We start from the raw sequence: 15,530 nt of genomic DNA, 5'->3' as shown, positions 1-15,530 counted from the left end.
ACCAGGCGCTCCACATGCAGCCATCAGTAGGGGGGTTGGTTTAGACAGGGAATTTTTTCTGATGTTTTTCTAAAGTAGCTCAGTTGAGCTGCTCTTGGGACAGGTTGGCTAAAGATGAATGAATGAGGCCACCACACACGGTGCAAGACCGGGCTGACACCATCTGTTTAACTGGCGTTAGGATCAGAGGAACTTCAGGTCGTGGGCAGACGAGCCTGCCAAATCCTGGTGAGGTGGCAGGAGAGGTTTGCACTGCTCGCTCGCTACCTTGTTCCTCTGGTAAAGCTGCCACCACGGCTGCCCAGCGAGCAGAGATGGAACTGCTTCTTTGTCCCAGTCACTCCACTGCTTGACGTTGCCGTAGGTGCACCTTGCAGGACACAAGGTGTTTAAGTCACTTGGGCATCCTTCAAAATTGTTAGTGGTGGTCGATATAGGGTGTCAGCACTGGACGTTTACATGGGTGGAGAGAAAAAAAGCAGGCAGTGCCACCTACTGATGGCTCGGTGGAGACAGCTCGCTGCTGCTAACAGATGTCCCCACAGCCCCAAAGAGCTCGGGGTGGAGTGGAGAAGGGCAGAGAGAGCAGACAGATGCGGTTTGGCGAGGAAAGAAGAATTACACAAAGTGCTTCTTTATTGCGAGACTGCTTCCCAAAAGGCCCAGATGTTATCCTGCACTTTTAGGAGTGAAGAAAGGATCTGTTAACAAGAACTCCAGAGCTGCTGTAAGTGCAGAGCTGATACAATTGCAAACCAGCTCTAACCGTTCATGTCACTGGAAGGCAAGCTGTGCGTCTTGATGCTGAAGTGGCCAAATAACGTGTTTTCCCATTGAATTGCATGGGATGGCAGAGGGTGTTCAACTTGCAAAGCTGTTGGCAGGAACAGCTTTCCATAAGGCACGTGCCATCACGTAAGTGAAAAGGGCTACATCGTCCGTCCTTTTGAAAGCAGCATTCATAAAACTAATCCCAATCATTTGTTAAATGATTTCTATGATTGCTTCTCAGTTTTATGTGCCATGTAAATAATTCCAGAAGACTCTGGTTTGAATTTCTGCCTCCTTTATGGGAGCTGATGACTTGCAACCTCATCCAGTTTCCTTCAGGGGAGCCCAGCGCTGCTCCTTTTGCACAGCGGCTCGGGAAGATCACTGGTCGCCACGGGATGCTGTGGGTACGATCCAGTTCTCCCTTGCTGCTTGCCTTTTTTCATAGGAGCGACAATGAGTGAACAAGGCCACTCCATCCTGTGAATATCCTGGCCTGGAAATTAGTTACGACAAGGGCAGAATTGCAAGGGAAAGCACATGTTTTTTAGAGTTTCTCTTTACACTCCGTCCCTCCCCCCAAATGTGAGGTAGCTAGGTAAACCTCCCTGGTATCCAGTGATAGGACGAGTGGGAATGGTTCAAAGCTGCACCAGGAGAGGTTTAGACTGGACATTAAGAAGCATTTCTTTACCGAGAGGGTGGTCAAACACTGGAATGGTCTTCCTGGAGAGGTGGTCAATGCCCCAAGTCTGTCAGTGTTTAAGAGGCATTTGGACAATGCTCTTAATAACATGCTTTAACTTTTGATAAGCCCTGAAGTGGTCAGGCAGTTGGATTAGATGATCGTTGCAGGTCCCTTCCAACTGAAATTATCCTATCCTATCCTATCCTATCCTATCCTGCAGCAGATGGTTGTGGGCCTTTTGTACATGCCCTGTCTTCTCGTTGCAGCCATATTTTGGGAAGGGCCGGTAGGGCTGTGGTGGTTAGCCAAGGAGGCAGGAGATGACTCCTGGAAGGACAGAGCTCTGCTCCTCTGGCCCTCTGCTCGTTGCACAGACACAGAGAGTGTTGGTGGACTCAGACGTAAGCTGGCCCACACTTAGAAGTGTTGCAGCCCTGGCTTATGAAGTGTCTGTGTCAGACATACAAGCTGGGTTTTTTAAAGGTCTTTTTAATGGATTTTTGTGCCGACACAGTCATCTGATGGTTCAGTTCAGTGCCTTGTGGCATCTAACTCCCATTGCAGTTTTTCATTTCTGTGGTGGCCATGAAAAACTTGACAAGAACTAGTTCTCACAGGCACTATGCTAATACTAATATTGACTCTAGACTAATTTTAAAGAAGTTGTTATTTTTTGTCACACTCAGCTGAACCACTCAGTTTAGGTAGCAGATACCAAACATGGATGTTTTATATTGTTTTAGGCCAAATGTGGAACAACATAGTTTGGAAAGAGTTGCTTTTTTCTTGGACTCTGTAGCTGCAGATAGACTCCAAGCTTATTTTAAAGCTCGCCATGTTAAAGTACAGAGTGATATGGCTCAGACACCTCAGAAAGAAGAATTATACAGATGGGTCTAATGAATCCAAGTCAAGCTTTTCCAAACATGCAATGCACAGAGGTTGATAGTTTTGTAATGCAAAATCACATCATAACGAAGGGTTAATCTGGCAACGCAGTGGAACTGAATACAGTCCTGTGGATGGAGGTCAGGGGAGCTTCTGGTCTGGCTATTTATAAGATAATGAACTGCACCTCCAGTGATATCAGCCCGTTTCCATTGAAATCATGGTTGTGTGAGTGATCTATTTGTCTTCACTGGAAGGCTTTGCAAGAGTAGGCTACTTGTGCGACTAAATATTTGCAGGGTTGGGCCTTGAGCTTGTGCAGTGCAATGCAAATTCAAAGTGCTGTAAATGTTTTTAGTAGAGGAATTTTCCACTTCAGAGTGTAAGGAAAGCAGGGAGAGTAAAACGGAGATAACGTTACTAAATCATAAGATTATAGCCAAGATAATATGTGTCAGAACAGCAGGTATATATGGCTATGTATACACACACATACATATAAAATATATGGAGATGTCTGTGGACCTCTCTGGATATACTAACAGAAATGGTTAGATATACATACATGTGTGTTTCTAAATAATACATGCCAATTTTTCTATTAATGAACTTCCATGTTTAGTAACAGTGCCAGGTATGAGATCCTTGTACCTTCTAGCTCTTCTGGAGCTTAGTGCTAATTGTAATAATGCATTTGTAAATAAAAGCCTAGGCAGAGCTGTGAATTTAGAGTTCAATATTTGAATTACCCACTGCTTGCTCTCGGTTCCAGTATCCAGCAGCAGAGGAACTCCTGCCTCGCAGCTGTCAGCACACAGTTTTGGTCCTGCTCTTAAAAGGTTCTGCGTGGTGCTGGGGACACCCTGTATGAAAGTCTTTTTCCAATGAAGCTCAGCACTTGGCAGGGCTTGATTGCTAGATTTCAATGAGGAAAATCAACACACTTCCCGTGCATCATCTCTATATATCCTGTAGCAGGAAGGTTGATGTTGGATTGATCTTTATTAAGTTTAGGCCCTTCAGGGAACCCATCCTTTTTCCAGGGAGATGCATGTTACAGGTTTGCAGAATCTTCTGGGCTGAGTAGGTATGGCAAGATATAAAAATATTTTAATATATAAAAAAATACTAAAATGTATATACAAATATGTGTATATATTATATATAGAAACACACATATGCATACATATCATATATACACAAATATATACATATATGTGCTTGTGTGTATGTGTATATTTATATATGTATATACCATCAGCAATGAAGGGAAATACTTAAAGCCCGAGGGATGACTAGATCTTAGAGTGACATAAACATCTCAAATCATGTATTAGTAAATCATAGCTGTATCAAGCAGTGCCGTATGTTCCTGCTCTCGCAGGGACTGTCCCAGTGCTCCAGGAATGAAAGGTGAATCCAAGTATTGGCTGCATAAAAAATATTACATTCGCTTTGATAGCAATAAAGGGGCAAGAGCTTCTAAAATCTGCTGTTCTGGTTTTGACATGTAGCAGCTCAAACAAATGGCTCATCAAATGGCTAGCAATGTCAGTGGGAGCTTTTTATTTCCCCTGGGCACCAAGTCGCTACAAAATACAGTCTTGACACAAGGAGTTTTGATTAAGTAACCGTGTGTCCATCTATTCTTGAAATTAAAGGCTGTGGCAAGTGTTAACTACTGTTGCTCTTCATAAAAGTGAGGTTTTTTTTTAATTGCCCTTTTCTATTGTGGGCAGCAGCTAGGCCTTACTGTAGTTAGTTTGGGCAAGTCCAAATGAAAAGAGCAGAGAATTGGGTTTCTAGAAATTACTTCTAGTGTAATGCAGTTGAGTGTGTCACTTATATTACAGCTGGAAACGGTGTTCTCGAAGTTCCTGTTCCTGGAGTCATGGAAATCTCATGTTCGTTAAAGAAAAAAGGGGGACATTTCCAGCTTGTATGGTTGTAGAGAAAAATCTAAAATTTGTCAACATTAAGGGTAGAACCTAGCAAGGCAAAGAAAAAGATTCGCGGTGTGTTGTAATTTTTAGGGAAATGGCCTGATCTTTACAGGGGAGTTTTGCCCTCCAGTAGCCGGGGCAGCGATTGTGCCGCAGCCCGGCAGCCGGGCAGAGCCGAGCCGGCGGAGTCCCCGTTGGGGAAGGTGGCCAGGCCCCCCGTTCCCGGCTGAGCAGCCTCTCTAAATGAAATGTAACACTTTGGTGGAGGTTCTGGCTTGATATTTATTTTTCTGAAAATCCGGCTAGGGTGCCTACGCTAATGCAGGAGGGCCCGTTGTTTGCACAGACTTAGCCTGCTGATGACAGCTTAATAAGCTCCTTTATTTTGTGTTTTTATTCAGTAAGCTTGTCGGCTTTTGTGTAGGGTCTGACCTCTGCTTTCGCCTTCCCCCCCCCCCCGCCCCAGCTCCTCTGAAAGGGGCACCTCTGTCCCCATAATTTGTAGTAAAAGGGAATTGTAAAGGGAGGTGAACTGACCGGCTGTAGGGATATGGGCTCCTAGAAAGCAATATAACTTTAGCAGGGGCTGACCCTGTGTGCCCAGCGTGCCTAAAAACTATTGAAGTCAGTGGGAGTTTTGGGTGCATAAAGGCTAATGCAGGACCGAGCCTTTATGACTGAGAAAATCCAAACAGTGAGGGAAGGATTCGGTAAACAGCGCTACTCGAAATGAATTACGGCATATGAGGTGAGAACAGGTCAACATTTCATATCTGGCATATGTTTTTCTAAACAGACAGAAAGGCATCCCACTATTGTGACTGTTTGCTATTAGATTCTACACAAAAATATATTGGGGTGGCATTTAAATGCAGTGACTCGAGATAGCAAAAAGATGTGGGATTGTATTTCTTTCCATTCATTTAATTGGAACCATGCTGAAAAGGCGTATGAAAACCATCACTCTTGAATATATCTAAAGTGTAGCTTTGCAACGCTGAGAATGATGTCCAACCTAATAGAATTTTAGATAGGGGAGATATTTTGGCTCATCTTTTGCTTCCAGCTATATTCAGTTTCCCCGTGTGGTTATTTTTCTTGTTATTGTATGCATCCAGCTATCTGTTTCTTACTTCACCGTCTGGGAATACAAACCATTTTGTCTCATTTCAGACCTTAAAATGGATTGGACAAAAACAAAAGGAAGGGGGGAAAAAAAAGTATTTTGCGTAGTACCTCTGTACTTGTTTCTGTCTCTTAATAAGTCAGCTGCTTAAACAAAAGGCCTAAGAATTACTGTCTTGGAATATTTTGCATCTATATATATTCTGTATTTTGTAACATCTGTATGCTGGGTGGTGGTTCATCAGGAGGGGATGAATGTAACCATTTTAGATGCTTAACTGGCTGTTGGGACTTGCCCAGTTTGTAATCATGGTAATTGCACATACAAATATGGCCATGTAATTACATGTGCATTTTTGCATTTAGTTTCAGGAGTTCATTTAGAAAAGTATAAGTACGGCCCAGTAAATCCTTTATATCTCAGACTTCTGTGCTTTTATAACTCTATATAATTATGTAATAACACCGCATCTGGAGAGGTTTCACTTAAGTAAAAGCAATAAAGGGCTCAGGTTAGATTATATATTTTTTGAGTTAGACCTACGCTAACTTGCTCAGTACTGTTTTTCAGCTTGTAAGATTGATTAAGTTCAGCAGTACTTATGCAAGAAAATTTTCTTGTGAGAATAAAGAGCAATTTAATATGAAACCAAAACTGGATCAGGTCATTTAAGCTTCCACAATGACTGAAGTGATTAAATGGGTATTAATATAGTAAAATATACACCAAATACTCAGATACTTGGGCAGTGAAGACTTTTGCCAAGGTACAAATTGGATACTAAAATGAAAGAATTACGAGCAAAGTTCCAGCTCTCTGAGAACAAATCTAAATCATTATTATTACTTTTGGCATTCATGGATTGAGATAAAATAGACACAAATAGATACTGTAATTCATTTCTACTTTTGTGTTCATATGCACATAAATAGATAGTAAGACTAACTTCTCAGTATTTAGTGTGTACAGATATGTATGTGTTATGTTTTTATAATCAAATGAACGTATAATTGTTGTTTGTCGTCTGTATTTCTATCCCTGGAATGGTTTTCACAAACGTTGAGAATGCGTAATGAAGACTGAGATCTTTTTTGTGTTCAGTGTTACTGTGAACCAACAGTTACTGCGGTACTGTCATTTCCCAGTCTGGATTGCTTGCTAATTTCCCTTATGGCTTTTTCCCCAACGGATAGTATTACTGTGCTAAAGACAAGCACTAAACTCTGCAGATGATACAGAAACAGATGTTAGATTTTGACACTCAGAAGTGAGGGTTTTCAAACCTACCGAGCTGCCTCTTGCCTTCTTAGTCTGCCCCCACACCCCCACGCAAGAGAGACGTGAAATACCTCGTAGGAAAGCAGAATCCAGCTTGTCTCTGAGAAAAGATATATATTGTATTAAATATTTTAATTTAATTTCATTTTTTTGTTAGTTCAGAAGGCTTAAACAGAATTGTGCTGACGTGATCCTCTAAGATAGTTAGCGGCACACGAAGATTTAACGGCTGTCAATAAGCTGCACAAAAATGGCGTCACGGATGCTAAGGAACAAACCCAAGTCCGGTCTGAATGGCTCTAGATTAAGAAATGATTGCGGTTGCAATCTTTGTCATGGTTGTGGCAGTAAAGAGAAAGGTCCCTTTTCCTATTTCAAATGTTCGTATTGGCATCTATCACAAATTCTCTTGTTGTGCATCGATGCCAAAATCTTTTCGGCATGTTTTAAAATAAAATCTTTTAGCTCTTTTTTTGTTTAGGTTAATGTCCGTGTTTAAGCAGCTGTTTTGAAACGCAGCACCATTTTTACACCAAAAAGAAAAATTGTTTACTTCTTTTACATTTTTTGGCACCCTTTTTTCCTTTAAATGTAGACAGCTACAGTCAGAGCTAGCAGAACGGTTCATAACAAACGCCGTATTTGCTGCTTTAGCCTGGTCTTTGCTTTTCTGTCTGGGAGGGTCACAAGCCATAAGAATGTGCTTGATACTCGAATCTGCTCACAGGGGTTGTGTTCAGCCTCACCCCGCTCCCTCCAGCGATGGCACTCTCTAGTCTGGCTCTCTGCTTTCCTGGCGAATTAGGGTCGGTCCCCATTCTCGTCTGCATGAGCCTGGCTTCTTCTGCAGGGCCATATCCGAGTCCCCTCCGCTCAGGGGAGACCCCCATCATCTTCCCTGAGCTTTTTAAAACTAAGAGGTTTGAAAAGTCAAATTACTCGGGGCAAGGCAGTAGAGGAATAGCAGCAGGGCATTTTTTAATGCTGCATTTTCACACAGACCCTTTTACTGTATGGTTTATTTGACTGGGGGCAGAGATTACATTTAATTTTATTTCATGTGCATGCTGTTCTGGCTGGAAAGTTGCAATCAGATCCTTATCAGGCTCATTTAACTGCCTGTCTGCCAGGGTTTGGCAGGGAGTTTGTAAAAGCCTGTCCCCCAGCCCTGTCAGACATTGTCCCACTCCATATAAAGCAAGACATCTCTTCTCCACAGTCTTTAAATATTCTTCTTGTGCAATTATTTGTGCAAGTGAAAATTAATCATTCAAATGTCTTTGGAAAGTAAATACAAGAAGGAGCTGGAGCATGGCCGAAATTGCCATTTAAATGCTTTTAAATTGAAGAAGCTGCTGGTAGATAATATTTTGGAGTATTTGCCATTCTTTAACGATACTGCACACAAAAGTCCACCAAGTATAGCGACAGGCAATTTCTGGCTGGGAAAAGTTAAGTTTTGGCATTTCAATTGCTTTTCAAGCTACCGTGTCATTGAAATACACATTGCCACTCAATGCACAAACAGTAGTCCTATGGGAAATGTCATTAAAAGCTATTTCGCGATGTCTTTTGAGCAGAAAATCAGTCTTATTTAGCCAAGTATTGCATAGGCTAAACTACTTTTCCTCAAATAGAATTCTGCTTCTGCATTCATGGATATTTTAATCTTTTTTTTTTTTTCCCTCTTAAACATTCATTGGTATAAGATCCTGTACAGAGGGGTATGCAGCGGGCACTTCACTGACCTTGTGCTGTTACGATGCCCACAAGAGACTCTGCTAGCTAATTTGGGAGTTTCAAGGGAGCGTCACTCAAATGAGAGGATACAAAAGCTACTGGGGGGACTTCAAGGCAATACAATGTGTAGACCTCAGAGCCTTGTAAGAAATGCTCACTTTGCACCTCATCCACGGAGAAACGTAAAAGCATGCCAGGATACTTACACTGACAGTGCCTGGTTGTGATTTTTTTCAGCTCTATGGCTATTGTTACCAAGATAGCAATGACATCCCAGACACGCTGACGACCATCACTGAACTAGGCTCGCCTTTAGAGATGATTCAGCTTTTACAGACTTCCTGGGAAGACAGATTTCGAGTGAGTAACAACTGTTTTAAAAGGACTTTTGGGAGAGCGATGAATGCAAAATAACATCAAGCATGAAACGGGTTATGTACTATGCAGTGCAATTCACATTTATTAAACGTTTGCTTCGCTTATGATTACATCTTGGTTTAGAAACAACATTTAGCATTCCCTTTCAGCAGCGTTTAAGATATTGTGCTATTTTGTCTGTCGATGTTATCTAATTGTAGCTGGCTATATGCTTTTTACATGATAGCTTCAAACATTTCTTACTTGTTAAAGCTCGAGGCCCAGGATTTTTGGCATTGAGGTTTGTGCTCTGCAACTGGGATTTAAACAATAGGAGGATGTTACATTTCTCTCCTGATCCTTATCATAGGTTGGTTTTGTAATTGTTTTCTACTGCTTCCTGCTCTGTTTGTCTTTTACTGGGGGAAGAGTGAAATAAATGTACACAAATCTCAAGCCCTGGTTGTCCACCGCGTTGGCAATTTACCAGGAGCACGAAGGTCACACTTAATTTGTCCAAAATGAAGCCAGACTGCAGCAGTGCTTTGATCAAGACAGCGCTGTCTCATTCAGTGTATATTGGGATGTGTCGTCGGCTGAGGTTAACTCCCTAAGACGTTGCAAGGCGACAGCAGTCTTCATCTAAAACACTTTGGATTGCATGGCTACATCTGTACCAGGAAACTAAAAGTGTGCCTGACTGATCTCGGAGACGAACCAGCAAGGTGCAGCCCACGTCTGTACTATTGAATTCTTGCACTCCCTGAAGGCTGGGTGGCTGCACGCAGGACGCCCGTCGGAAATGGTCCCTGGGCCGTGCTGCCTTCTGGATCGCATCTGGGGGCTGTGCGGGAGAGCAGCCTTGGTCCCGGTCAGACCCGGGCCAGAGACCATGCTAGCAAGTGTGCGTGTGGGATTAAGTTTCTGTGCCTAGGAATGTTCCCTGGCAGAGTTTATTTTACTAATATAGATGGAGCAAATGTGTTCCCTGCGCTAAGCTTCAGCTCCCTTTTCCTGAAAGAAGTACTTAGTTAAGTGGTAGAGGTACTCGTCACGGCTCCCAAAATACAGGACCTGTCTTTGGCTCATCTGATCCAGGCAATGCAAATAACGGACTGTGACGGCAACTGCGTACAAAGTAAATGACCAAGAGATATGTTAGGTTATGGGTAATAAATAGGGAGGTTTCCTTCCAGCATGGATATTTCTGAGTGAGCAATTGCAAAGGGAGATGAAGGAGAGTTAGATGAAGGTGCTGAGCTGATTCACAGAGGTGGAATTACAGATGAAACATTCCTGTGACCGCTGTAACGACGTCTTAGATAATGTCATGCTCATTAGCTTGTCTAGGATGCAATTAACGCAGAGAAGAAGGAGGAGATAAAACTCTGTCGTCTTGATATGTGAGACTTGTTTGTGATCCAGACCTGAAAACGTCTGCATAAATAAATATTGACCTTATTCCTACAAATAATTTCCTTGTGTTGAAGGCCTCAGCAGGAAGCTTGCTCCCCAGATCAGCACCTCTGCGCTCAGCAGAGCTGTGTGATACTGAGCAAAGCCTTCATCTGTGTGCTTAAAGCTTGTCCTACAGAGGCATTTGCAGTCCCAGGCTGGCAGCAGGTACACAGGGGCAGCAGCCCATCGGGGCTCAGCCTGGTCACAGAGGCTGCCAGTGCAGGAGCAGGGGCTTTTTTGGCATTTGAGAAAAGGCAGTAATTTCAGATGACAACCTGTGTTTTTATTCAAGCTAAATTCTGGGTTGATTGGCAATTGAAGATACGTGCATTATAGGTTAGTTTGGGCTGGATGTGCCTTTTATATACAGCGTATTGCGGGATGGCACATACATGAATCCTGTGTCCTTCCAGAGGGAGGAAAGGGTGGTCCAAGTCTGGTGTTCCATAACCAGGCCTGTGTTCATCTACACCTACAGGCATCTCCATGTGAACTGTGGTATCCTGTAAGTAGGATAAAAATGTTCTAGTCTGGTCAAGCAGGAGAATGCTTATAGAAGTGTGAGATAGTCCTCATGTCCCACAGGTGAAGGGTCTGTGAGGGATAACTTCAGACATGCTCAGCTTTCTTATGAAGGACGCATTAAGGCGCTCCCCCGAGTATACCGTTTATGCCCCGAGATTGAATTTGGATTTGACTGCTTCAACGCACGTGGCCTTAACGGTGTATTTTAAAAGAAAACAAAGATTATATATAAACAATAAAAAGCTTGCTAGACTGGATAAGACCTGTTATTAATTTAATACATAGAATAAAAATTCCAGTATTTAACTGCGTTCATATTAATGCTACGTTTGCATTCATATATTGTATAGTGCGCTCTAAAGGAATGCATGAATTGAAAACAGTACTTTGGTAAGGGGGCTGACTTCAACGTTCATCAAGTTTGCTGTCTAGTAATAGTTACTCAGGTTTCTAACGTGCAATTGAAAAGTGCAGCATCAGCACAGAGCTCCCACCCCAGCTTCAAAGTGACACATGAGGGTCCACCAAGGTAGACCCACCAAGGTAGACGGATATATATGCTTACCCTGAGGCACAGTGAAGAGTTACGGAGAAGCTGTGGAGCTCCTCCTTCTGGGAATTTGCTTCCTTCTCCCCTGTAAAAAGGCAAACATAAGAGGAATCAGTGGAAAAAAATTACAAAAGCAGCCAAAAGGCGGGATCACTATGGAGGCAATACAGAGACCGTCTGTAGTTGGAGCTCCAGGCGCGGGCGCAGGGTGGTCCGGCCAAAACTGCCAGACCTGGAGTTTGTAAAAGAGCAGAATCAGGCTGCGTGGTCAAGGCCTGTGCGTAATGTGTTATTAAAACTTAATGCTTTTATTTCTATTAAAAGTAAGAATAGCAACAATGAGCTCTGCTTCAAGAATAGTGTGGGAAAGCACTGGTAAAGAAGCTTATTTTTGTTTCAAGTCTCTAAGGGTTTTACAATCAACTATGTTAATCCTTTGAAAAATTCCTTAGCTGCAGCATTCAGTTTTGAGGATAAGTTATAATGCTTATATTAAGTCATATATTTATGAATGTATCTTCAGCTAAAGTGGTTTCATTTATATACTTTGTACTGAGAAAATAACGCAAGGTACCCGCATTTCTGCATTTCAGATATGTCTCAGCTTAGTTCGGCTTCTGCATTATTTGGCTCATTCTCCTCTTGGCTCCGTGACTTTACTGGATTTTCGCCCTCGGCAGTTTGTGATTGTGGATGGGGAACTGAAGGTGACGGATCTGGATGATGCCAGCATCGAGGAGAGCTCTTGCACCAGCAACAGCGACTGCTTTATGGAATTCCCTGCGAGGAACTTCACCCTGCCCTGTTCGGTTGAGGGACGGTGTCAGAGTATGAACGAAAAGAGGAATCTCTACAACGCCTACAGGTACGTGATCGGATAAGGTAAAAGAGAATTAAGAGTGGGCCAAAAGTCTCCGGCATCCTCTGTAGTTATTCACATCAACAAGTATGTATTGTCTCAGAACCATTACCCAAGAGTAAGTGAAGCCATGAATAATTGTTTCGTTTGTGAAAATACGTAGCGTTTATAACTTTGGAAATGTTTTGCATACTTTGTGTGTGATTCACCACTCAGTCTAATTTTGCGTTGGTTGAATCCCACTGAATTCTTCACACGAGTAGAAATTTTCATAGGAGTGAAACAGAGGCGCTTGTGGAGGTGGGGGCCCTTTAGCTCTGTGGCGAGACAATTCTTGCAGCTCTTCTTCAGTGTGAGTTAAGACGGGTCATCACGCGTTTTCCACCACCGGCTGAGGAAAGGGCTGGCTTCAGCGGCAGAGTTAGAGCTCAGCTCTCGCCCTGTGCTCTGGCTTGATGCTCCCTGCCTCACTGGAGCCTGCCTCGGTAGGGTTATAACGGTCCCCGGTGCAGCCACGGGGCCACGAAGAGCACCCTCAGTTGCTGACGATCTGGGGCGTAATCCCAAACCTTTTAAAGCAAGGGCTGCTCCCCTTTGCCCCCCCTCCGCTCTGCCCACAGCCCCCGTCTCTGCGTGGGCAGGTGCTGGGGGACTGGCTCCCGGTGCTGCTCCTGCTCTGGGGCAGCGCCATGCCCACGACGGGGAACGCGTGGGTGACGGGTCACGCTGGACCAGTCGGCCACGCTGAAGAAAGCGTTCAGCCGACGCATCTGTCTTCCGAATTTAATTTTAAGGGTTTCTCCAAATTTACAGCGGAGTCCTCCTGGGTGATGGCTTTGTGTTTGTGGTCTCGGCTCTGCCCCGTCGGCCATCGCTCCCCTCGGAGGGCTGGGCCGGGATGCTGAGGGAGCCGTGTCGCTGCTTTCCGGGGAGCCGAGAGCCGATGTTCAGTGCCACACTCCTCCTGCCGCCACCGCTCCGGCTGCTGGGCGCTGCTGGGGCAGGCGGCCGCCTTGTCTGATCCAGATAGGAGGATGGAAGATCTCAAAGCAATGCCATAATGGTGTGCTCATTTCTTAGACTTCTCTTTCAAGTATCATGCCATTCACTGCCTGCCAGACCACAGCGAGGAGAGGCTGCTCCAAAGAGCGTCTTCTGCTTTGGTCCCAGGGTGCTCACCAGCATGTGTGTTGCATTAGCTGACCACACTGAAATGGGCTGCACCACATGACAGCCATCTGCAGTTGTGCAGCACAGTTTTTAACGTGTCCTGCAAAATTTTCCGTTTCCATTTGCTTGGCTTAAAGATCCTGCTTAGCTTGCTAGCTTTTGATTAAGACCGTTTTACTGGTCTGGCTAAGAAACCTTTAATGGGAAACCCATCCATCTCGGTCGTAAGTGGAGATACGTCTGCGGTGTGGTGGGCTTGCGGCAGGTTGCTGGTCTCGCTGAAGGAAGCAGTCTTTTTCTATTACAGTTCTTAATATTGCCTTTGAACTGCACACCAGTGTGTAACGCACGCACAGTGCCCCAGTGTTTTCAGCCCCTGCTTTTGCTTAATTCAATAGGGACAGTGGGTTTTTGTTCAACAGCAGATTCATGCTATAGTAGGCTGTGACCACCCATGCTAGGGCATGAGCAACAAACTCTGCGCACTTGTCTTGGAAGGCTAAATCGTCCGTTCATTAGGTATAGGCTACTAAATTTCATATTTTCATGGGTGCACTCTGTTGCTGTAGGGTTAGAGATTGCCCTCAGTGAAGGATTGCTGGTGTTAGGTGGAAGTCAAAAGCAGCAATATGTCAAACACTTCATAAACCCCTTGTAATTTTAAAATACAGCAGGCCCTAACCTTGAAAGCGTAATCAGCCTATCTAGCTGGTTTCTTTATGAGGTAAATAATTAAAGGAGAGAAAACATTTTGGAAAAAACTCTGCTATGCAAGAACTGGCCCGTCTTGACTTTCAGATGGTTACCTTCTGTCACAAATGTGTCTTCATGGGTTTTCCTCCAAATGTTTGGAGGAACAATTTTCAAAGCACTGGACAGTTTTAAAAGTAAGGATAATTAATATTTTGAACTATTAACCAATAGCTGAGACAAATTCTCCATCATTGACAATTCTTAAATTAAGATCAGATAGTTCTCAGAAAGAAGAAAGAAAGAAAGGAAAAAAGGCTGTAGGAACAAATGTAAAAGGATCTGACAATCTGTGTTATGCAGATCACAAGGGATGCCACTGGCCCTGCAATCAATGAATAACAAATGTTCCTGCAATTAGGTTGTGCAGGCGCCAGTGTCTCTACATGTCAGAGTTTCACATGTGGGCGTTTGCATTAGAACAAGTCGTATATTTCTATAGCCATGGAAAAACAATAACCTCCGTGACTCGCATCCATCCAGCATTTAGGAAAGTAAATGACAGCTACTGAATTTTTGCAAAGAACTATTCACGATCAGCCGGACTCTGCTTTATGGATAATCTCTAAGCAAAAAAAGTGAGGTAAAATTTACCAAATTATTCATTACAAATGTTATGCTGCTCTTTAGATTTCTGTATGTATTTATATTGGCTGTTTCATACTTATCGCTAAGAAAACCTACCTGGGGATAATCCCGCTTGGGAAAATCATAAATACTATTTTTGTAAGGGATGAAAAAGGGATTTAAAATCCCAAGGAAACATTCATTGTGTAAGTGGAATATGTCAGCTCAATAATTCCTGTGTCTATGATCAATTTTTGCTATCAGTAGCTTAATTTTTTAATTTGTGCTTATGTAAGACGTCGGCTAGTCTCCCTCCTGAGCATGAGTCCCTGGAGGTTTCTGTCTGACAATGTGGTCTCTGTATATGAAAAAGTGTTTACTTTGCTTTGCAGGTTAGATGTAAAGCAGGGCAATTTCCCGATTGTGTTCCTGTTCTGCTCATTACCTAATATTTATGTCTGATAGTTCTGTTTATATTGTCAGATCCTGAACTTTTTTTGTTTTGTTTTTTTTACTACCCAGTTTGCAGTGGGTAGTAATATTGGCAGAGTAATAGAAATTTAAAGGAACAACGTGAAAATTAAGTGTACTTCAGGTGATGGTGAAGGCATATTGTTTTTTCTTTTGTAATTAGAAATGTTGAAATGGAGAATATACATCCATCGATGAATATCTACGTAAATGCATCTTGAATTTAGATAAATGATGAGAACAGAGAAGACATTCTGAATTGCAGTGGCATTAAAACAATAGAAGGCGGCTTTCTCCTGGCAATTCATTTGAAAGTCTAAGAAAACTGTAGAAAAGAAAATAATAGTCAATTATTTGAAATGAGCAGAAATTTGATTTATGCACTTTCA

The 15,530-nt window shown here is 43.1% G+C and overlaps 1 protein-coding gene across 1 annotated transcript in view; it reads left to right on the top strand.

The window, feature by feature from the left end:
• The window catches only part of PKDCC (protein kinase domain containing, cytoplasmic), a 37,746-nt gene that overhangs the window by 6,506 nt on the left and 15,710 nt on the right, over positions 1 to 15,530 (top strand). The window contains exons 2-3 of the mRNA XM_076334468.1: positions 8,672 to 8,794; positions 11,918 to 12,189. Coding sequence (XP_076190583.1) covers positions 8,672 to 8,794; positions 11,918 to 12,189 — 395 coding nt within the window. The remainder of the gene's footprint in view (positions 1 to 8,671; positions 8,795 to 11,917; positions 12,190 to 15,530) is intronic.

This window comes from Aptenodytes patagonicus, chromosome 3 (genome assembly GCF_965638725.1).
Source record: "Aptenodytes patagonicus chromosome 3, bAptPat1.pri.cur, whole genome shotgun sequence".
NCBI classification, from domain to species: domain Eukaryota; kingdom Metazoa; phylum Chordata; class Aves; order Sphenisciformes; family Spheniscidae; genus Aptenodytes; species Aptenodytes patagonicus.
Note: the sequence above shows the minus strand (reverse complement) of the source record. Positions and strands in the feature narration are given on the sequence as shown.